General features: G+C 41.1%; 1 protein-coding gene across 1 annotated transcript in view; it reads right to left on the bottom strand.

The window, feature by feature from the left end:
• Window positions 1-5,849: 5,849 nt before the first annotated feature.
• ADGRL4 (adhesion G protein-coupled receptor L4) overlaps window positions 5,850-23,068 on the bottom strand; it is a 168,621-nt gene continuing 151,402 nt past the window's right edge. Inside the window, exons 15-17 of the mRNA XM_019531211.1 lie at window positions 10,875-10,966; window positions 9,158-9,326; window positions 5,850-7,502 (exon numbers count right to left, since the gene is read on the bottom strand). Coding sequence (XP_019386756.1) covers window positions 7,440-7,502; window positions 9,158-9,326; window positions 10,875-10,966 — 324 coding nt within the window. The 3' untranslated portion in view covers window positions 5,850-7,439. The remainder of the gene's footprint in view (window positions 7,503-9,157; window positions 9,327-10,874; window positions 10,967-23,068) is intronic.

Genomic DNA, 23,068 nt, shown 5'->3' with positions numbered 1-23,068 from the left:
CACACTTTCACAAAGGAATATGGTCTGTCTCTTTTGACAGCATAAGGAGTTCATTGCAGCCTACTGCAAACAACAGAATGGTTCTCACAGATCTCAAAAGCTTCTGGATCACAATCTATATCACAAACAGAGATGGTCATGAAAATAAAATTTCTGTCTTGTGACAGGTAATTTTAGAGACTTTGGAATTTTTCTTTTGGTCCTAAATAGGATGAAAATGAGGGGAAAAAAATCGCAGAATTGAAATGTTGCAATGAGTTCATTTGAAACAGAATCATGGCATTTTTGAGAGAACTACTTCCTGGGATTTCTATTGTTCAGATTCGTTGATTCTGGATAGGAACTGGCATGTCATTTTCAATAAGCATCTGTGGGGCCTTCCAGGGTCTTTGGTTCTTCCAGAGTCCCATCATATGACAGCCTCACAGCTAGGCTGCCAGATTTCAGGGATAGCTGACTCCTTGGTGTGCTGCTTCTTGAGGCATCTGAAAGTCTGGAAGCCCGCATATACCGGACTCGGGCAATCTGCAGTGTAGCAGTCCCAGAGCCATGGGTCTGGAAAGCCTACGTTCTCCAGGTACCTACCAGGTGAGCGTGCCAGAAACATGCCTGTTTTATCAGGAATTTGTCGAAACAAAGGGGTTTTAGCAAAATATTCACTTTGATGAATCAGCAGTTTCCAATGAAAGCCTGTTGGATCAAAAAAATTCCTGAGCAGTACTAAACAGAAATTCCTACTGCTTGCTAAAATTGTTCCTTATTGTAAATCTCTCAAAACATTTATGGCTACTAGGAACTGTTAACTGTAGCAACTGTGGAACTGTTTGCTTGAATCTCTTTAAAGAGATAGGATTGTATTTCACAAGGCAATAATGTGTAAAGCTTTACCATGGAGAATTTGTCTGAACAGCGTAGATTAAAGTACTTCCAACTCTGCTGAAGTTGGAAAGTAGATGGCTAAGTTAGCTCGGCACAGTTTGTATCCTTTATGCATAGGGAGAGGTAGAGAGCTGTACATATTGTGAAATGCTCTAGCACGTTTGCATGGTTAAATGGAGTATCAGCACACAGGAATTCCCTTTTTGTATCTACCCTACAGACTTCATTCTATATAAAAAAGCAGTGTTTTGCTCTGATTTGCTGGGGGTAGCATTCTCATTTTGATAGCCTGAGCTTCAGTGTGACAAAGCGAGTGTGTTGTGCATGTCTGAAACAAACCAGAAGGAGTGTCACAGGAAGCTAGCTAGCCTCCTCTTCTGTCTTAACTCCTCCCTTGAAACCTTTGCCATGTAGGCTTTAACATCCCACCTGCATATATGTGGGTACAGCAACTGGTTGAAAAGATGCCTGATTTCAACAATGGAGAGTGAGGGCTACAAGTAAAAAAAAAAATTAGGGACACTGCTGTTAGGCAGAGGTGCTCTGAACTCTTCTGCTTAGCAGGGGCAATGCTTATTCTGCTGTCTGCTGCACCAGAATGAGCACATGCACATGATGCAGTATTCTTTATGGCTAGTTCGGAAAAGCACCATGTGTCATTCAAATCACTTGCTTCTGGGGATAAGAAGATATGAAATGGAGGGCAGGGACTTGCCCACACTGTCTCGAGGCTGAGGGCCAGTGCTTAGGGATTTTCTAGGTTTCTTATACCTGTTTCATAATGAAACTTTCTATTTCTTGCAGTCCCATAAAAGAAGAGAGTATTAAGTACCCTATAGGTGCATCTACATGAGACGTTTACTGCAGAGTTGCCTAATTAAGTTCTTCAGTAAATGTCTTGGCATCTGTACGCGTGGCCTTATTAAGCCTCAGGAAATGAATAAACTCTGTAGCAGATTAGAACTTGTAAATGTAAATATATGTCTTTCTTGCTGCAAAGATTTTTTTGTTTTTTTCATGTGCAGCAGCTCATGAGTAGACACTGACCCGGCTGGCTGGGCCCCAGCCGGCCGCTCCGCAGCATGTTGAGCTGGGTCAGAGCAGTCCCAGGCTGGCCCCTGGGCTCCCTGCCAGCTCAGTCTGCTCTGACCCGGCTCAACGTGCTGCGGTCCTGGGTGCGCATGTAAATGCAGCACCCAGAGCAATAAACTCTGGTGTGATCCGAGTCAGAATTTATTGCTGCACAGTAAGATGTTCGTATAGATGTGCCCTATGAAGATTACACATCCATACTACCGAGAGAATAATCTCTGTGAGTGAAATTGAGAACTTTATCCTGAATAAGGCTCTGTATCAGCAGAACTTTGTGCCCAGGCAGGACACTTTGCAGCTACAGAATTTATGTAGGGAATATTTATAAGAAAAATAGAAAATAATCACTCAGAGTGGGACATGGGAGGGAGGAATGTGGAATCTGCAAATATAATTACTTTTTCCTTCTAAATAATGTAGTGTCCCAAATAAATAAATATCTTCATATTAATAGAGTGCTGTAAATGTAATGTCCATGCTTGCCAAGTGGGACTTAAGGGGTGGCAGGACTTGTTTCTTCACAGCAGGCAATGATTAGGGGAGTCTGCTTTGCAGTGTTGCTCTGCTCTTGCAATCTCACTGTGAAGATAATTAACCCCAAATGCTGCAGCTGCTTTGAAATTTACTTTCAGTGCACTGAGGAATGAGAAAGGAATAATTTATTTTCAGAATAAACAGTTCCTTTTCCATCTAGTTCTTATTTGCTTCTGTTTTATAGCACACCTCCAAATGTTAGTATTGTCATAAGCACCTCTTTTGGAGGGTTGGAATAGAACCCTCTCCCAGCAAGCACGTGATTTCAAAATTAAATATTAACACCTTACATTTATCTGTCTTTTTCACTGGTGTTTTTGCCTGCCGGACCACCTGGAGGTGCCATACACCTTTCAGAATCTCATTGTCTGAAAAGATCTTAAAAAAAGGCTTTTCCTTCCCAAATCAGACAACCAGTTATCAGTTGGCCAGAGAAACAGGACATGCAGATTTCTTATTGGAAAAGCAGTTTGTACATTTCATTCAACTCACCTGAACACAAGCTTCTTTAGAAAGTCCTGGACAATATCCAAATGCTCTTTTTCACTTGACTATTTCTGTTGGTTCTTGCATTCCATGAATTTAATCTGAGGTAAGCAAATGGGACTTTTCTTATAATGACTCTAAACCCAGAATAATAGTTGTGAAATTGCCACTAAGAAGATAAAAAAAGTACAAGAGAAAAAAGTACTAATTTATGACTTGACATGCAGGCTATCTATAAGGAGTACATGATTTATTTATTTGTATCCTATCAAACCATAGATTCTTTGCTAATTCTATTATTCTTATCTCATTATTTCTAATAGATTAAGATGTGTTGGTTGATAATGATTTTAGTTTTCCATTTCAGATATATCCAGTGATGAATAAAACAACACAGGGGCCACATCTACATGTGTGCTTAACTGTGGTGTAGACTAGTTGTGGAGTAAAGCATCAGCATCTAGATGTATGATAGCACAGCAGTAGGATAGCACTAATGCCACCATAAGATAGTATTGCCAGTGACAGTACTATCTTATTTGAGGATAATATACTATGATTAAATGTAGATGCTGACCCTGGGGGTAAATTCAGGGGAGACTCCTGCCTGCCACCTAGTCACACTGTTCCACACTTTCAGCACCCTCATGCCCGAGTCAGTCCCTCTGCTGCCCAGTGCTGCTACCCCGGAGCCCAGGGCTGAACTTCAGTGCCCCGACCCTGGCATAAACTGCTCTGCCCTTGCTCAGATTGCTGCTGTCCTTGGTGCATATGTAGATGCTGTGCCCAGGAGTAGCTTACTTCAGCTCAAACTGCTCTGGAGTTTATTGCTTTAAATCAACTGCATGTGTATATGCACCCAGTTTGATCCTGTTGTTACACCTATTTTTAAGTATAAAGCACTTTCCATTCAGTAAGGGTATCCTACAAAGCCTTGTATGGACACTTAAATTTGCAAGATTGGGGTCTCTCAGGGTGTGTCTAGAGGAGATGCTTTACTGCACAGTAGCATAGTTTACTGCACAGTAAGCATGTGCATCTACACATGCACATGCTTACTGCACAATAAACCCCACTAATCACAAGTACATTTTCTACCTGCAAATGCAAGTAACAAATTTACTTTCAATTAGTAATGGTGCAGTAGAACTTATATAGATGCCTGACTGGGAGAAAATCTGCTCCTGGTCAGCTGGCCCCTAGGGGGCAGAAGATTGTTTCCTGCCCCTGGGAGCTGCTTGCTGCTGGGGTGGGATCCACCACCACAGCCCAGGTGGAGACTATGTCCCCCTTCCCCAGCAGCAGGGAGCTCCAAGCCCTCTACTCCAAGATCTTATTGGGGAGTGGAGGCTGGGAGATCCTTACCTACCAGCATCTGCTTCACCATGACTGAGGAGCAGGGAGCTAGGAGACCCTTATCTCCCAGCACCAGCTCTGCAATAGTAGGGCTGGCACTGGCAGATCCTAGAGCTCCCCCTAGTGTCAGCAGGCACTCATTACAGGGGCAGGAAATCTGCTGCATTAGCAGCAAATCTGCTCTGGCTTCCCTGCATGTATAGATGACTGCCTGGGAGTGTTTACTTGTGAATAGTTTACTCATGAGTAAACTGATCCCGGATCAAATGCATGTGTAGATGTGCCTTCTGAGTGATATATATATTTTTTTTATCTATTGTGGAAGTGCCCTTCAAATAGCTCTGTAAAATTTAAGCCAGTCTCTCACAGGAGGCTACTGGCAAACTCATTGGTTAGCTGAATATTCACAACAGTAATTACTTTGCATGCAAGAACTACCCAAGTGAAACAAATGAATAGCAAAAAATTAATTAAACAAATTAATCCATAGGAAATTGGCTATTTCTCAGGTAGATGTAACTAGGGATTAGCTAATTTCAAGGGATTCAGGGCAGTGAGAGTGGAGGCATGGTGTTCTATGAAAGCTGGGCCTTGTTCAGGATTAGTTTGCTCATGGTTCCATCATGCCAGGAACTAACTTATCTATCCTGCTGGCTCACTTGATCATCTTGCCCCTGTTGCTTGGTTCTTCCCCTCTCTGTCCCTCAGTAGCAGTATGTACCTGTCACAGAAACTGGCATATATCACAGACAGCTACAGACTGAAGAACAGAAAAACAGGCTGGAGTAGTAAATGGGAGACTGGCTATCTCACTGGGTGTCTGAGCGTTATTTCCAAATGGTCATAGAGAGGCCTGGTGCATGACGCAAAAAGAGAGAAGGGCTCTCCCTGCAGAGGGAATGGTGAAGGAAGATTTTTTTACTGAAATGTGACTTATGCTGAGAGGGAGACAAAGATACTCATTAAAAGTTACATTCGTCTTTAGCGCGTTAGTAGGGACAAGATATTATCCCGAAGCTCCTGAAGTTTGACAAATGTTCTAAGAGCCACATGATGTATCTTGACAAAATATTCTGGTGTTTTTTTACTTTCCTGGATCCTTCTTAGCAAATCTAGTACTAAAAGGTGAATACTCTCATCACCGCATGAAAAGAAAGTAGAATATTATAATGAAGATCTGATCCATGGATTGGAGAACAGAAATTTGTCTTAGAAGTTCTTTTATTAAAAAGTCTATTGTAACCCAAACAGTTTGTCAGATAGTCTCTTTCAAAGGTAACTTTTCAGTCTCAGTGAGCTTATGGAAGTCATTTTGCAGTTAGCAGAGGTGTTTCTTTGCTAAGGAAAATTTAGTACAGACTGTACTTTTGTATGAGATTAATGACGATGGATTAATAGACATGCCTGTGAAACACATGTATAAGTGTCTGTGTATTTCCACAGCCTGAAAAAAAAATACAGCTAGCAAGGCAGATCCAGAAAATCATTCAGACAAAATAATATAAAGCTATAAAACTTATTTTATTTTTTAATTAACTAAAGAAAATATGGTGAAATAGTAAAGCAAAAGCTCTTCAGTTTATTAACATATTTTACATACAGGTGACCAACAGCAATTACCTCTTTCTGGGAGGAATAAATAAAATTACCACTTGAGCTTCCTTATTTTGGCAGAGACATACAATATCTTTAATAAGGCACATACTGTAACTAAAGGTTTTTTGGTAAGGAAAGTAGATACAAGCCAAACAAATTTGACCACGGCTAAAAAGATTTTTTTGGTATAAATAAAACTTATAAACAGCTATATATTTACAATGCTCACACTGGTAATAATGTTTGGCCTGCTTTTCAAAGGTCCTGGCTACTTCCTGAGAAAGCAATGAGAACTGAGGGGGCTGACATGGCCAGGACTTTAAAAAGATGAAATGACAGCACAGCTTCGAAACTGAATTGCATCACAATTTTAGATTTGCTGATGCAACAACTTAGGTCTGGATCCTGCAAAACTTACAAGACCAGTCCCACTGATTTCAAGAACTTCTTATATTCTTAAATTTAAGTAAATAGGACTGAACGTTTGCTGGATCAGGAGCAGAACAGAAGAGTGTTGCTTGTAATAAAGGAAGCTATTAGCAGAGAGTTTGTTATATTTACAGTATATTTTACATTGAAACTGCAGCATGTGCCCTTAATTTTACACTTGCATTGCTTAGACCATGTAATTTATTTTAATTTAACCAATAAGAGCAGGGTCATCAATATTTCTATGAAGTGCCAACTTGAGACGGCATCTCTTTCCTACAGTATGTGAAGTCGTGGTGCTAGATGTAGTATATCACAGTTTTCAACTGTTAAGTAAGCATCAAAGATTTGTCATGGGCTCCACAAAATAAACGTTACTTCTAAAATGGCTGTTCCAAGTTATTTTATCAGCCCTGCCCTCATAACAATTCCCTAAAAGTTAAAAAAATAAAGAATTGATTAATACACAAATATATATTTGAACATGATGAGTAAATTATATTAAACCACAAACCTTCTTTCAATCTCCTTTAAATAATTTTTTCCCCCCCAAAGTCCAGGTTCAAGCAGATCTTTATCTGTTAATGTTGTAACGGAACCCAGTCCCTGCAGATCGTCATATACAATATGTTGTGAAGAAGCTTATTACCACAAAAATGCAGGGGGCATGTTTCCATTAGCAAAGCAATTCATAAAATCTGCTATGCCAGTTAGTTTTCTCTCTCTCTCATGAACTGCAGATATTTCTAATACTAGAAATAAAGCCTAAGCTACAAAAAAAGTCTCTGGTTCCTGTAGGGATTCTGTTGCTTTTCCTTAGTCTTCTGTTTGTTTTACAGCAATCCGGCTTGATTTGTATATGTATCCTGAATGTACACAGTACAGTAGAAATGCTGTGCATGATTACAAGGACTATACTGGAGAGACAGTAATTCACTTAAGGGTTATGAGTGTTCACTAGGTCATTTCATACTTTCACAATGCTATATTTTCTGTAATAATAACAATAACAATGTCTAGGTTACTCCCTTCTTCCATTGTGCTGCTCATGCATATTTTCTTTCCATTTATCTTAAGCAGCCAAAACAGCAAGGAACATTTTTGAACAACCTATAATACTCTTCCTGGATCTGAAATAAAAAAGATCGAATTCAAACACGACATAGATTTATTCACAGGTTAATGCATGCTTAATTCATTTTACACTGTACCATCTATTCAGTTTTACATTTGTTAAATATTGTAGGGCTGCTTTTGACTTCAGGAAAAAATTAAGAAGCTTACATTATCTCAGAATACAATACTACAGGTTAGGCCACTCAGCCCCCACCCAGATCCTAACTGAAAAGGCCAAAGACCAGTTTTTTTTAACCTTTTAAATGATCCCTTGGTGTAATTGTACTGTGGTGCATTTTGACAGCTGTTCAGTTTCTGCAGGAAGAATCACCATTCTCCAAGCAGAAAACAAAAGTGTGCAAATGTTCAAGCTTTTTGTCCTGGAGCAAAAATGACCATTCTGGGAGAAAAATCACCTGGGAGCTTGAAGAAAGGTTCCTGTGCCTCCCGAGACTGGGGTCATCCTGGGCTGGAATAGGCATGGGGGTCAGCTGCTACCCCATCCATGAAAGGGGAGGGGGAAGAGCAGCCCAAGCTGCTGCCCATCTTTTTCTCATACCAGAGCTCCTGGTGTGAGAAGTAGGTGAGGGCTTAGCCATGCAGCTCCCTCTGCTTGGCTCCCAGGCCAGGCCCCAGGATCCAAATGCAACTCAGCTGAATGACAGGGTTGGTGAGCCAGGCTTGGAAGCCCGACTCTCAGTCAGGACGGCTTTCCCTTGCATCCCCCTGCCAGAGGGAGGGTTGGGGGAATAGTGAGCCAGCAATTTAAAAGATGGAGAGACCGGGGCCAGGCATGGGGAACTGCTCAGTTGAGTGGCTGGGGTGGTGGTTTAAAAGCCGAAGCGAGCAGGAACCTTGGGTGTAGGTTTTCCTCAAGCCAGGTGCCAGCCTTGCCATCTTCCCCCTGCCATCCAGCTGACCTGGAGTGGAGCAGGGAAAGGCAGGCTGGTGTGCTGCAGCAGCAAGGCTTCCTAGTGCACTGCCTTCATTTCATTCCTGGGTCAGCCCAGGGAGGCATGCAGCCCAGGGCCAACCCTGGGGTGAGGCAGGCTGCTCCCAGATTCTTGCCATGGTGGCTAAACACTCCCTGCCCCTTTCACACTCCTCCAGGTCAGCCAAGAGGAGTGCAAGGAATGAGTCTTTTCAGCAGCTGCCAACTGTCACTTGATACCTGTCCCCTTTCCAGGCAAGGGAGAGGACAGGCTATCATTAATGGGCTCCCCAAAGGGTGGAGGTGGTCCAGGGAGCAGCCTGCTAGTGCCCTGGGGCTGGAGGGTTTGTTTGTGAAGCTCTCCAGCCATGGGGCTGGAGAACCATGTGTACAGTCCAGTTGCCAGGGTATATTTCTACCGGAAGAATTATTTTGTGACAGTAATAAATATTTGTATTCAGAAATATGTTGTTTTGAAGATCTGAATCCTGGGAGAAATATATAAGGCAAGAACCTGGGTTTTTTTTCCTATTGAAGTCAATAGCAAAATACCCATTGACTTCAGTGCTTTCAGTTTTTTATAACTTGGTGCTGTATGACCTGAAATCCTGGAAACACACACGAGTAACTTCCTGTATGGGAGCAGGCCCCTAATGACTTCAACATGCAGAATGGGGCTCCTGATTATCTATATTAATATTTTCATGAAACATTTTCCAAAGGAAAGATGGTACTCACTTTTCTAGATAAAACACAGAGAAATATGAAGATGAACATCCCTTGGAATGCGTTGAATATTGTAAAAAGATAGGCAGTGACCACTGATCCCTGGACCACATGGAGGACCCCAAAGATCCAGGTAGCACCAAGAAGGAACAGGAGAGCAAGAGCGCCCCGGGCGCAAGACCTGGGGCAAGGTAAAACATAACCATCAGGGTATCATGTATTCTTTTCTTTTCGTTTCTTAATCACTTATTTGAATGACTAATGGCATTTCCTCAGTTGCATTTCCTCAGTTGCGAAGACCTGCGAACGTGCAGTTACATGGTTTGCCCTTTCGGGTATGCTGCAGGACTGTTACAGGAATATGCTGACACAGTAACGATAGAACAGCATGAGACTAACGCTGCATGACTTTAAAACGCTGGCTTTCTTAATCTTCAGATATGTTTTCTCTGGTGTACTGCAGTGCCATATGATTTGATTTTAAATCTACTGTTAGAGTAATTCCCCAAGGTAAAGCATATGTCTGTTATGAAATATCTCCCCCACTCCAAACCTGGAGAAAAATGTACAGTATGCTCTTAGGTCAGCACATGTGCATGACATCAAAGAGATCTTACGGCTTCCTCTCATGTTTAATATAGAAGATGGTGCCAGCCGTAAAACTAGACTTCTCTCTTTAAAAGAAATGCTTTTACAACACAAATAGCTTTAAATATTTTCAGGGTCAGAATACCGATGCCTTAATATTATATAAATTGATTGACTGTAATTTTTGCTAACATATTGTACAGCTCTGCTCACAGACTCCAGCAAATTACAGTGTGTTGTCTTGGAAATGAAACCACTGATTACTTTCTTATTCATTCTTAGCCCAGTCATTGCAGGACTTCCTTTGAGCAACAGACATTTTTAGCATTGTTCAGAGGAAAATGAATAATTCTTAACTTCATTAAAACCGGCTCACCATATGAAGCTATGAAGGGTGAGGAATAAGAGAAAGTAATCAATCAAACAATTGCTAAATCCTAACTATAAATCTAGTGCAATGCATTGAAACTGCAGGAGTGTTTCTAAGCAACACAAACAGTAAGTTGTTTTCAATGTTCCCTGTAGTACACTTCAGCTTTTCCTGTACAAATGGTTTTCAAGGTCCCTATAAATCAGTTTTAAAGAGAGTGAGTTGATGGAAAAATCATAGCAGCATGCAAAGTAAAAATCCTGGGGAAAAAAAAAAAGCATAGAAGTACTGAACCCCATTGTACAATTTCTTCATAAATACAGTGAATCGCTAAGAACTCACCTTGTTTTCTTCTTCAGATATTTATTATATGCATCTTTTCTTAAGGACAAATCTGTCAGTCCTGATTCAGGCAAAACTCTTGAAATCAGTTTTTACCTGAGTAGGAGGGATAGGATTGGAAACTCAAAAATGAGTTGGAAAATTATTTCTTTAACCCAATTATTGGTTTTCCCCTTCTTATTGATAAAGGGCTGGATTCTGAAACTCATTCTGTTTGGTGCCTGTATACTCCTCATACAACCCCACCACTTTCAGTGGGACTGTTTCAGAAGTAAAATCAAGCCCAAAAGAAATTTGAAGAGATAACAGAAATAACTCTCTAAGAAATGGAAAAAACCCTGAGAGGGCTCAAATTATTTTAGAGTGATCACTTTCATCTCTGATTGCATTTAAAATGACTAAAGGGCAAAAGAGAAAAGAAAAACTTACCTTATATTTTCATAACAGCTAACTTCAGGTTTTAACATTGCAGTGTGTCGAAATACTTTGTAAATAATCACACCAAAAGCCAGCAGATTAACCTGGGGGAAAATATGATGTTACTTTTTCATTCAACCTGATCTGTTTTTGGATTTCAATACCAGTTGCATGTTTAAATAAAAGAAGTTGGATAAAAAGAATTGTGTATGTATAATCTATAGAACCCATTGTTGAGGGGAAAAAATCCTCTCTGATCTACTTATATTAAAAAAACACGAGCTCTGTAATAAACACTGATCAAATAGGACTGTAACTCTACCACATCTCAACAGTATCACTAACAGCAGTCTGCAAATGTTTATTGATTTTATTGGTAAATCTCTTAGATTTCCTTCTCAGATTTTTTTTTCCTAAGTACAGATGTTGTGGGGAAAAAAGAGATTCCCCCTTCTTCTCTCTCCCACACCTTAAAAGAGACCCAAAGACCCTATGGCTTTCCATCACACTATATCTACTCTATCTTGATGGGTCTTTTGTTGCCCAGTACTACCAAAACATCCCCAGAGTAATAGCATCCTATATGCTAAAGTCTCTTTTTTGGAGTAGTATAAACAAATTTTACATTTTACACCAAGGAATTAAAAAATAACTTTCATTGGAAAGTTCCTTGCTGGGCACTGTGTGTTACATTTTGTGTTTGTTTCACTGAAAAGTATTTCTTAATGAGGCTTGTTTTTTTTAAAAACCTGTTTTATGATGATGGTACCTTATTTGAGTTTGATGCAGAAAAGGGAACTGAGAGAGAGTTTTTACAAAACATGCTCAGTTAGAGTTTTAAACCTTTGCTTATTTGCATAGGCTTCATTGAGCTTCTGTGTTTAAATGTCTAGTACATTCTTTTTACAATATGTATGTCTTTGCTTTCCTCATTTTTTTTCACTTATTTTGGTTTGCGGCATTTAACATCAGAATCTATTAAAAATGTTAATAAATGAACTAAATTCCAGCTGGATGTTTTCCAGATTCTATTTGTAGATGCTTGGTTGTAATCCCTTGGTTGGTTCCTGTGGGCTTACAGCTGTAGACTGAATAGAATTAATATGTCCCCCACTCATTCCTCCAGAAAGATTGTGTATCCCCCCACCCTTTTCTTCCTTTTTATTCTCTACACTACAGAAGTGCAGCACCAGTTTTAAGGTATCAGTTTCATTTGTGAACATTTGCTGTATATGTTCTCAGAACTTTTTTTTTTTTAATGATGGGAGGGGGGAGGGGGAGTGGTTACCAGGATCTGATATTAAATGCAGGTTCTGCTTTAATTAGCTGCGTGTGCCTACTTTAGTACAGCATAATGTATTTACAATTTGATAAGATGGGAGATAGAGCTGATTAGTAGTTTAGGGAATTAATCCTTCATTGAATACCTTACACTTGCACTGATCATGGGAGATTTTCTGAAGCTACTTACATTTAAAATGGTAATCTACAATATCTCCTAAACCAGCAGTTTTTCAAAGTTAATTATCAGTAAGTCAGTAGTTGTGTATAATTATATGTAAGCATAATTTTTATCATATATTTGCTGGTGAAAAATAGATCAAATAACTTGATGTACACCCTGTAATCTGCATAGCCTACCTACTGTATTTATTAAAACAATTCCAGAAAGGTAGGGCAATATGTGATCAAAATACAGTATGTATAGAGGATGCATTCAGAAATTGCCTAGATTCTAAGGTGCAAATCTACCATGTCTTCTACTTGATTTCAGACTAACATGGCTAACTACATCTCTCTCATAGACCATCATAGTCAATGAAACAGATTGACTTTAATGTAGCCCATAGGCCAATGCCTCTTATTTCTTGCCCCTTGAGAATCACGGCTGGAAAAGCTACAGAACTGTGGGAGTTCAGTTGCATAGGTATGGAGCAGACTACAGGAACCTCTAAAGATGTGTTTGCATGTAGCACTATGGTAAAGGGCTCTACTTCTTGATTCTATTAGGACTCCTTTACACAAAGACTATTTACTCTGTTTATTGTACAGGGTAATATGATTTGCCCTATGCATTAAGGTAATAACCATTAATTATAATAATTTTTTTCTTCAATTTATTCTTGTGGGAATAAATTGTATATATCAAGGGGAGGGAAGAAGGCAACGCTGGCCTCACTGGAGTCTGCCATCAGAACTTAATTATTATTCAGTATGACTGAGACAGTCTCATAGGAGATAGTATTACAGTGTAATGAGGGTGAGCTTTACTTCTGAAATACACAGTAATATGCACGATTTATTAAATTCTTAAAGAGATTTTTGTCCTGTTTTCTAATATTTTCAACCACTCCATTCATAAAAAATAATTGCATCAAACTGCATAGGCTTCCTTTATATTGTGTATAAGAAAGGGAACATGCTCAGAAAAGTGTCTTATAAAAAATGTCAAATTTTTCTTTTGACAAATCTTTCAGCTGTTTTTAAAACAGTTCTCAGTTTGCACCTCTGCCTGTTGGTGGGATCCAGGGTAGGTGACAACAAAATATTTGGCATCTCCTCAAAAGAGCCATGTTCCTCAGTCAAGTGAGGAATTTACGCTAGTTGCATACACACATTCAAATGAACTGAGAGAATTCTCCCAGGTTTGTTTTCCTGGTATAAAACACTTATGCAGAGATGCCTGAAGAGACATGTGAATGCTGTTCTGAGCCCCAGAAAAGCAGAGAGCTTGCAGGCTGATGATGATGCACAGCCAGGAGACCCCACGTACATATCTTAATTCACTCTTCAGGCTCCTTCAGTCTGCCTGGGACAGATGGCAGCAGTACACAGGAAAGCCCTGATTGGCTGACCAAGATGGTTTAGGGTCAGTTTATCATAGAATCATAAAATCATAGAAGTAGGGTCGGAAGGGACCTTGCAGATCTTCAAGTCTGACCCCCCGCCTGGGTGGGAGAAAAAGACTGGACTCAAATTAGTCCAGCCAGGTAGTCATCAAGCCTCTTCTTAAAGATCCCCAGGGTAGGAGCCAGCACCACTTCCCTAGGAAGTTGGTTCCAGCTCCTAGCTGCCCTAACTGTGAAGTAGTTCTTGCGGATGTCTAATCTAAACCTACTCTCCAATAATTTGTGTCCATTGTTCCTTGTCATGCCAGGGGGCACTAGGGGAAACAGTGTCTCCCCCAAACCCTTCTGGTCCCCCCTAGTGAGTTTATAGACAGTCACCATGTCCTGACATACAGTCACCAGGTCCCCCCTCAGCCTTCTCTTGTGAAGGCTGAACAGGTTTAGGTCCCACAGTCTTTCAATGTAGGGTCTGCCCTGTAGTCCCAGGATCATGAGGGTGGCCCTCCTCTGGACCCTTTCAATGTTGTCCACATCCCTCCTGAAATGGGACGCACAGAACTGGACTCAGTACTCCAGCTGTGGCCTGACCAGCATTGCATAGAGGGGGAGGATCACCTCCCTGACTCTACTTGAGATGCACCTGTGGATGCATGACAAGGTCCGGTTAGCCCTTCCAACCGTGACCTCGCATTGTTGGCCCATGTTCATCTTGGAGTCAATAATGACTCCAAGATCCCTTTCTGCCTTTCTGCTTGTGTCTCTCTGCAGCACAATGTGGGGATTGTGAAGGAGTTGTGTTCTGCTCCCTGCTCAGCTAGAGTAGTAGAGTCCAGTGAGCAACACCCTGTCTCGTGGAGATGCTAGAGAACTATGCTGTGGCTTATCTCAGAAGAGAAATTGTACAGGCGTTCAGTCTGCCAAGAGAACTCTTCTGGGAGTGATTTAAGCCTGGTTGTTGCCAGATCATTTTCCTCCTGGAGTGACCATCTTTGCTCTGGGAGAAAAATCCTGAACATCTGTACGTTCATGACTTCTCCTGAGACAGCAGCGATTCTCCCAGGAGAAACTGAATGCTTGTATGTGGTCTGTGTGTTATGCTAAAGTTCTCCAGTGTTTGCTATCAATGTTACTGATGTGCTAAATGGTTTACAAAACTGTTGCATGTCCTAAAAGGGCTCTTCTGCTGTTTTGGTTTGCTGTTCTGCACCATGTGCTGTAATGGAGAAAAAAGAAACTGTAATATTCCCTAGAGTGAAATCAGGTCTGGAAACTGCGGTCTCCTGGCAAAAAATGGGCAAGAGGGAATTGTAATGTACACTCATAAAAGCCAGGTGCTGCTTGGTTTGTGGCAACTTAATTCTTGTTATTTCATGAAGGAAACCTTGGATTTAACTCGCTTTAAATTCAAGTACACATATGAAAGCTTCACAATCCCCAAATATGCATGGTGCTGAATACAGCTGACTCATCTGACTCAGTGATTTCAGAAGGAACTCCCAGAGCTCAGCATCCTGGAGCACTGGGTGTTTTCGAAAACCAGTTTTTGCTGTTTCTTCATTGTTTTTTATATCTGTCTCTTGTAATTTAATTCCTTACACATTTGGCCAAAGAGTAAGGATAATATAGGAACAGACTTTGCCTTTCTGTCTACGTAATCTACAAAGCATTTCTAATTCCAAAAAGTATTTGTAAAAGCATAATCAGCTTCCCCTTTCTTACAGTCAAGTAACATATACGGGCAGTGGTATATTTGTGATTCTTCTGCTTTGTATGTAAGCAAGAAGAAAATAAAAGTATGTTGAAGTAAAAAACCATTAAACAAGGAAGACTACAAAGATAGCACCAATAATGTATTCTTTACAGATAAAGACTGACTACCTTTATGAACCAATGTCATTTGAAATTCCTCCAAGAAGCTGCAAATCCAGAAGGCATCCTGGACTTTTGGATTCTGAGTTAGTTCCATGGCTTAGTTAACAGATTAATATCTGTTGACTGGGCATCTCCATAGCAGGTATGCATCAAAAGCTCAAGGTGCATAAAATCTTCCATCTTTTGTTGGTAGCTTGTGGGTATTAATCAGTTGGCTTATTATGTGCATTTTGCTTAAGGTTATAGAAGTGCTATATTTTGATTTTTCCACCAAACTCCTTTTTGTGGGGTCTTCAATATTTGGTACATGAAAATTTAGAAATCTAAGATGAAATCCTGCCTCCACTGAAATCAATGGTAAAACTCCACTGACTCCAGTGACGCCAGGTTTTCTGTGATTTCTAGTGTAATAGTGAAGTCACTTTAGATTCACAGGTAAGAATAGACAATGCTCTAAGTCACACTCTATCATTTAGTTATTGTCTTTATATTACGTATGTCATAGTTAACATGACATCAATCATTTCCTTCTGGGGGAAAACACCTCATAGTGAGGGAAATTGTACAGGGCAAACTCCAATAAATTCATCACATAGTTATTTCAGAGTGACTTGGAAAAATCTGAGCAGCAACCATACTATTTGTTAGTCTTCCTGTACTCAGGATGGCTCCCTTAGAAACCCGCATGCGACTGTCACCCTCCCTATCTCTTGGTTTTCCTACCCTCTCTTTCCACAGAGAAGAGAAAGTTGACAGCATGGGTTGTGCAGGTTTCTGTAAAAAACAGTTAGGCTATGAGGTTTTATGGGTTTGGATAGAGCAAGGGTATTGCTGCTTTGTCTCCTGTCAGTTATTCTGGAGTCACTGCAGTGTAATTTCCTTCAATTCTCCCTATACTCTGTAGCAAGAAATAATGTGACCTTATACATATTAATTTTCAATGTTTTCTAGATTCTTTTAAATTTTGGTACTATCACAAAGCCAAGAGCTAGAAAAGTACTGAAAAAACAGCACTGCTATTGTCTAAGCAAATTACAAAGTTCCATGTTGATTACTAACTGTATTTTGCAAACTGAGTAATAATATAAAGATGATCACGTAGGTCTTAAAATGCTAAATGCTCCAAGCTGTTGGAGTTCTGCTAATAGCATATTGCTTAGCAACTGCTAAATGTAAAAATGGTCCTTAATTCCACTGTTAAAATAGGAGTATTTTACAAAATGGTAGAGTAACTTAGTGTTTTATCTTTATGTAAATATATTGTTAGCATTTTGCATTTTATGAAACACTGTACTTTGTGAAGAACAATAATTATTTTGAGTTGAACTTTTGATGCTACAAAATACAAAAAAATAATGCATGCAAAGTAACTGCTTGATTCTGCCATTTCTACTTAAGCTGAGTAGCAGTTCACTCCATTAAATCAATCTGTCCACTTGTGCAGTAAGGGTATGATTCAGTATGAGTAAGGTGACAAAACTAAAAGGTTAGTGGCCAAAGAGATTTTGCTCCATCAGTTTGTGCGCCGGTTGTCAAATTTTGGAACTAAAAGATCACATCGTTCTGTAATATGATTGCACAGAGAGGTATATAAGGTCTCCAATGATGCTTTCCTATACAGAACTGCATCAGAATAACCGGTAAAATGAAATTGCCCAGAACTAGAACTGTTCAGAATTTTTTAGATTAAACCTTTTTTCTTTCCCCCCAGTGTTATTTCATCAAAAGTCAGACTTGCAGCAATCTGCCAGTTTCAAAGCAACACTCCTCTGGAGACCTTTCAAGTCCCGGATAAAATTTCTGGTCAAATCCAGAGAGAGAAAGACAGCCACAGCAGAATAGCCGATATTCCCAGTGGACAAGAGCATGCATTTGAGACATGGCAGACTCAGGTTCAGTCCTGCTCTGCCTGACTGGCAGAACCTCAGTCTCATTTAGCCACCAGGCTATAGGCTATTACAGGCTGCCCCTCTTTCAGTTATTCCAGTTGGAGGTATTTTACTTTGTATAAATAATTAAGTACTCATTTGAGCAAAAACTTAACTCTGGTCCTCCACCTCTCCCAAAATTGTTTGTACCCAGTTCTATATATGAGTATCCAACTTTACCCCTTATAAATGCTGCAGTATTGAAAATGAGACTTTGAGGCTATTTTGAGTGCAAATGTATTTACAGAAGAGAAAAGGAATGTGTAATTTCATATATGATATACCAGTATAAAACACTGAAGATACAGTCTAGCTTTCAAAAGGTATTAAAGCCCTTAAAGTACCAGACTGTAAAGCTCTCTAGTGTACAAAGAGCTAGTATAAGAAAGTAGAAAGTAATTCTAAAAATTCAAACGTACTAGTTCTGATTCAGTCTGAGCACTTCACATTCAAACTTCAAAAATGAAGCCCCCAAATCATTCCCTTTTCCTTTTTCAGTCTCTGTCTCAATAATTGATGAAACCATCTATATGCTGATGTCAGATCTCACAAAAAAGAATGAGAAAAATTTCTCCTGCTGCTCTTGTAGACATATACTTGAATTTTTTACATATATCATATTGAATTTGGCTTCTTCAAAAAATGTCTGATGTTCAGAACAGCTGTATCTGTAGCATTCCTTTCAATGACTCTTATTATCAGTGCTGGAATTAATGAGTCCTGTGATGGTCTGAATTCTGCTATGGAGAGAGGAAGATTTTTGTCTGTCTGTCTGACTAATGGATGGCTAAAATGACAACATTAAGTGGGGCATTGTTATTTCAGTCAGGGTAGAATAGAGTTAACCTGTTAACAATACAACGGTTTAAACTTCAAAATGAAAATGTATGCCACATTAATTGCATAAAATTGCATGCAAGCTGGCAGTCAAACAGTCTGGGTTTTGTCTCCTGTCTGATTTCTCTCATTACCATTTCCCAAATGAATACACCTCCTTATATACTTTAGTTATACAATAGTAGTCTCATGCAGCAGTGGAAAAGATAACAAAATTTTTTAAATAAAAGATTAAAATAAAGGAAAGGTCCTTAATAGTACATGCTAGATTTTATGAATCTGTTTATGTAGCTTCACTTATTTAAAGGTGCAAATTTGAGCTAGTACTTTCAGAACTACAGTCTCAATAGCTATACATTTTCACATAAAGTCGTGTTGCTATATTTCATTTTTTTCTACCTCAGGATGTAGATTTAACAGTTGATAAGTATTTTTCTGAATATTTTAGAGAATGCTCCTTGGTAAACCTAAATAAATTACTAAATAAATTGATTTCTGCATTTTTCGAGGGACTAAATAGCATATAATTTCTGAGTGCCTTTGGGTTTAATGTAGTTCCTCAATACAAAGCTAAATACTGGGTTACTTAATTCCAAATACCTTTCTTTAACCTTGATCCTGCAGCCAAAGGTAACTCCTATGTTGATACAAAGCTGTATTCATAGCCATGTGATGTCATCTTGCCATAAAGTTTGGCCCATTTAGATTGGGTTTTAAGACTAAGGTCTATATTGGTCAATATACTAGTCAAGGAATTGTCAGTCTTAATACATATACATATGAGGAATACAGAGCAAAACAATACTAGACAAAAAAATCGGCCCCTTTTTTCCAGATGCAAAGTATCCATTTTGGGCTAAGTCACAGGCTCCTCAAAAGTCTTCTTTGCACAGTTTCAGTGCAAAGGGGATTTAAAGATGCCTGAGGCAATACCTGAAGCATAGGCATCTGGCATAGGGGAATTCTCAATTGAGACTGACTGAGCTTTGCAGGCATCTGCCCTACTTTATTTCCCCCTAGCATTTTGGGCGTTGTGGGATAAACTGGGAAAAGTTTTGTCAGATGTGAAGAAGATCAATATGTTATAAGTTATGTGATCCCAGACAGCAGAGAGGTCCCTACTAGCTGCAACTTTGAGTCCTCTGGCAAACTACAATTGTTGGTATACGTATACAGATGGCAGAAGGTCACCTATGTTCCCCAGGTTTACCAAGTGTCCTGAAAAGGATGTTTCTTTCCTTTTTAGATGCTTTTTACTTATTTGAAAGTATTATATTCATTATTTATACAAACATCTTTCCCCCATGAATTACTTGCAAACTATTTGTTGGGACTGTCATTTTGTGGAATCACTATTTCTGCCATGGGGCAATCACCTAAGTTACATGATATTGTTTTTGACCTGTAGTTGAATGACTCTCAAGTCCATAAACCATTTTTCAGGACAGACAATAGAGTTTTCCAAAGACAAGAGTGAAAAGAAATGCTTATTGGAATGAAAGATGTGTGCCCTTGAGTTTTTCCATGGCATTCACCCACTAATGTTTCTGAGATAGCAACATTCACAGCATTTTCCATGGCACTCATCCACTGACGTTCCTAATTCATGCTTAGAAAAATTACAGGTGATATTATCCCTTTCTGGAGATGGTCTAAAGCAAACCTATAGACTCCTTTTAATGGACACTTTAAAAGTAAGAGCTAATTAAAATAGCACTAATATCATTAAAAAGAACAAACACTTAGGAAGATGACTCATCTATATGTTGACTTTATTAGGAATAAAAGACTAAGGCAGAATATTACATTACCCACACCAAAATACTGGATATGTTTTCCATACCTAGTAAGAAAATATGGTGCTAAGGGAAAATCTGGTGGATTATGTTGGCTGTAAATTGTGCGTTGGGAAGTTCACAAGTGCAGCCGGCACCTAGTCTATCTTCCTCATTTCTTTGCTTATTTGTTTCTCCATAATGGAGAATGTATTTGGTAAGTGAGCACTCGCAAGAAGACACGGCTTATAGAGAATTAGGCTTTAAATAAAAGAAGCTATCAGGAAGACTAAGAACCATTCTTAAGCCACTGCAGGTAGCCTGAAATCCTTCTGGCTTCTAGGGCGGACAGAGGAGAAAAGAATCATTAGACAAATTAGTGGATTATTTTTCCACTGTGTTCTGGGGCATTCTGCAAGGATCATTCAGCCTTCAAAGTATGATGAGTTTGTTCTCAATGTAATAACCTGACAGGAGGGGATTCTTTTGTGATGGAAATTAGTGGTTACCACCTCTTTCTCCAAAATGTTTGCAAGAGCTTTGGAGCAAGTACCTTAAAGATGGCTTGGGGAGGACAAGGATACAGGGAAAGGCTGAATGATCCTTGCTCCAGGAGACACAATCTCATTTTTTTGTTTCTTTAATAGTCTGAATTGGGAGCTATTGCTTAGAGGTAATATCTGCTTTTTGTTCAGAGTAAAGGTGGGGCCTTCAGGCTTATGATTATTTAGCACAGCAAGTACTATCAGGTGCTGAATAATACTACAGTTTGAACTAATGTATTTCAATCAAAGCTATGGCAGTATTGTCCAATTTAATTGCCACTGGACATGTCTACACAAGATGCTAAACTGCACAGTAGTGTAGTTCACTGTGCAGCAAGCACACACGTCTACACACGTGCATGCTTACTGCACAGTAAAAATCCCTAATTGCAAGTAAATCACATTTACTTGTGATTAGTTACTGCACAGTAACACACATGTAGACATGACCTGGGAGCAAATTTGCACCCAGGTCAGCCTTGCCACTGGGGGGCCGTCCTGAGGCTAGCCCCAGGGCTCCAGGCTGGGAGCCTCTTCTGCCCCAGGGCTGAGCTGCCTGTATGGCAGACCCTGCCTCAGACCTTTAAAAGCCTTCAGGCATTCTGGGACCTGGAACACACCAGGAGGCAGTCTGAGGGCACTCCAGGCCACTGTGTCCTCCTGGACAGGCCAGCTGTCCCAGGCTGTCTGTGCCCCAGCATTGCTGCCTGGCATCACAGTAGTATGTGGCTGCCAGACCCATGTCATTTAGGCCTGCAGGTTGCTCTAGGCTGCTACAGGCTCCAGCCAGGCCTTCTAGCACCCAGGCCCAGCTGCAGGCAGTTTCTGGCTGCCAGGGCCAGCTCCAGCTACCTGTGGCCTGCCCCCAGCAGCCTGGCTGGAACCTGTGGAGCATTCATTCTGCCTTGTGCCTGCCAGTCCCATGTTGGGCCCCTGATCTGGGTACTGCAGGCAGCTGTTCAGGCCCAGCAGCATGAGGGCAGCTACATGGAGGTCCATAAAGATGGTGTGGGACCTATGATGGCCGCATTCTTGCCAATGCCCATGCCATCCACCCAGAGCCCCAGCTGGCCCATGGAGAAGACTGGTGACCTCGTGGTGCTGTGGGGAGAGGCAGAGGTACAGAGCCAGTTTGAACCTTTTGGGTGTTCCAACACCCACATCTATGAGGGGCTGTCAGGCAGTGTTCCCTGTAAGCTGTGTGGTGTGTGCAGCCATGCATGCCATGCAGTTTAGTGGGAACGCCGCTGTCAGGCTGGATGCAAGAGCATGGGTACAACCAGTTGGTGTGGCAGTGCCACATAAATGTCAAGGCCTTGCGGACACAGTAGGTTGCCATCACTGACTACAACTGTCTGTTGGGGAGTGCCCGTTAAGTCCATGTCCTTTATGTGGCAACTGATGGACATCCTCATGCCCTGGGGACCTAGGCTGAAGTTTTGTTGTGTATAGCAGCACAGATAGCCTTCCTGAGCCTCCACCCCAGTCTGGCACCCATGGTGACATGTCACTGGGGTAGGGCCCCTCAGGCATCCAGCAGCCCATCCCACCAAGCTTTCTGGCCGCACCTTCCACTGGCAGCTTGGGGAGCCCAGGCTAGTGCCAACCTGATCAACTCTGCAGCCCTAGCCCCTGGCATGAAGTGCAGCTGACCATGACACCACCAGCCGCCAGCAGTGCCAGCTTCTCCCTGGGGCTTCCCCAGGTAGGCACCCATCCACTGTGTCCTGCCATCTGAGGACATAACCTGGAGCCACATGCTGTCACTGACAGCCATGACCATGTGGAGTCACCAGCCACACCAGCCCTGGCCACGTGATAATCCCCGCACTGAGGGCAAGGCCCTCCATACCACTACCCCGATCACTCACCCAGCCCACTCCCACTCACTTGGCCCCAGGTTCCCCCACCGCACAGCATTCAGGGAGGCAGGAGATTGTGCAAATCATTACTGAACAGCCAGTGGCCCCAAATCTAGGTGGGCACAGGGCTCTCACAGGTTGAGGAATGCACTGATGATGGCGGCAATGTCCTTCTCGGCTGTGGAGGGAAGGGACCTGTAGTGTGGCTACAGGCAGTCCTCCAGGCAGTGGCAGAGGTTGTGGGGCAGCCCAGATTTGCCCCTGCACTGTTGAAGTTCAGGGTCCCATGCCAGGTCCACAGGTGAGTCATCATGGCCATCATCATCAGCAAGGCATAGTGGGTCAGCACCCCTCAGTTCATGCAAACAGTTCTTTGTGCACCACCTGGGGTACACACAGCAGGGGAATGCTTGGGCCACAGTGGTAGCTTGGGGGGAGAAGGATCTGGACAAGGGAGAAGAGATTGATGTAATATATCTTGACTTCAAAAAAGCTTTTGATCTGGTATCCCATGATCACCTCTTGGCAAAACTGGCCA

Source organism: Crocodylus porosus, unplaced genomic scaffold (genome assembly GCF_001723895.1).
Source record: "Crocodylus porosus isolate Cpor-Errol unplaced genomic scaffold, CroPor_comp1, whole genome shotgun sequence".
Taxonomy (NCBI): Eukaryota; Metazoa; Chordata; order Crocodylia; family Crocodylidae; genus Crocodylus; species Crocodylus porosus.
The sequence above is the reverse complement of the archived record's forward strand: the minus strand, read 5'-3'. Positions and strand labels throughout refer to the sequence as shown.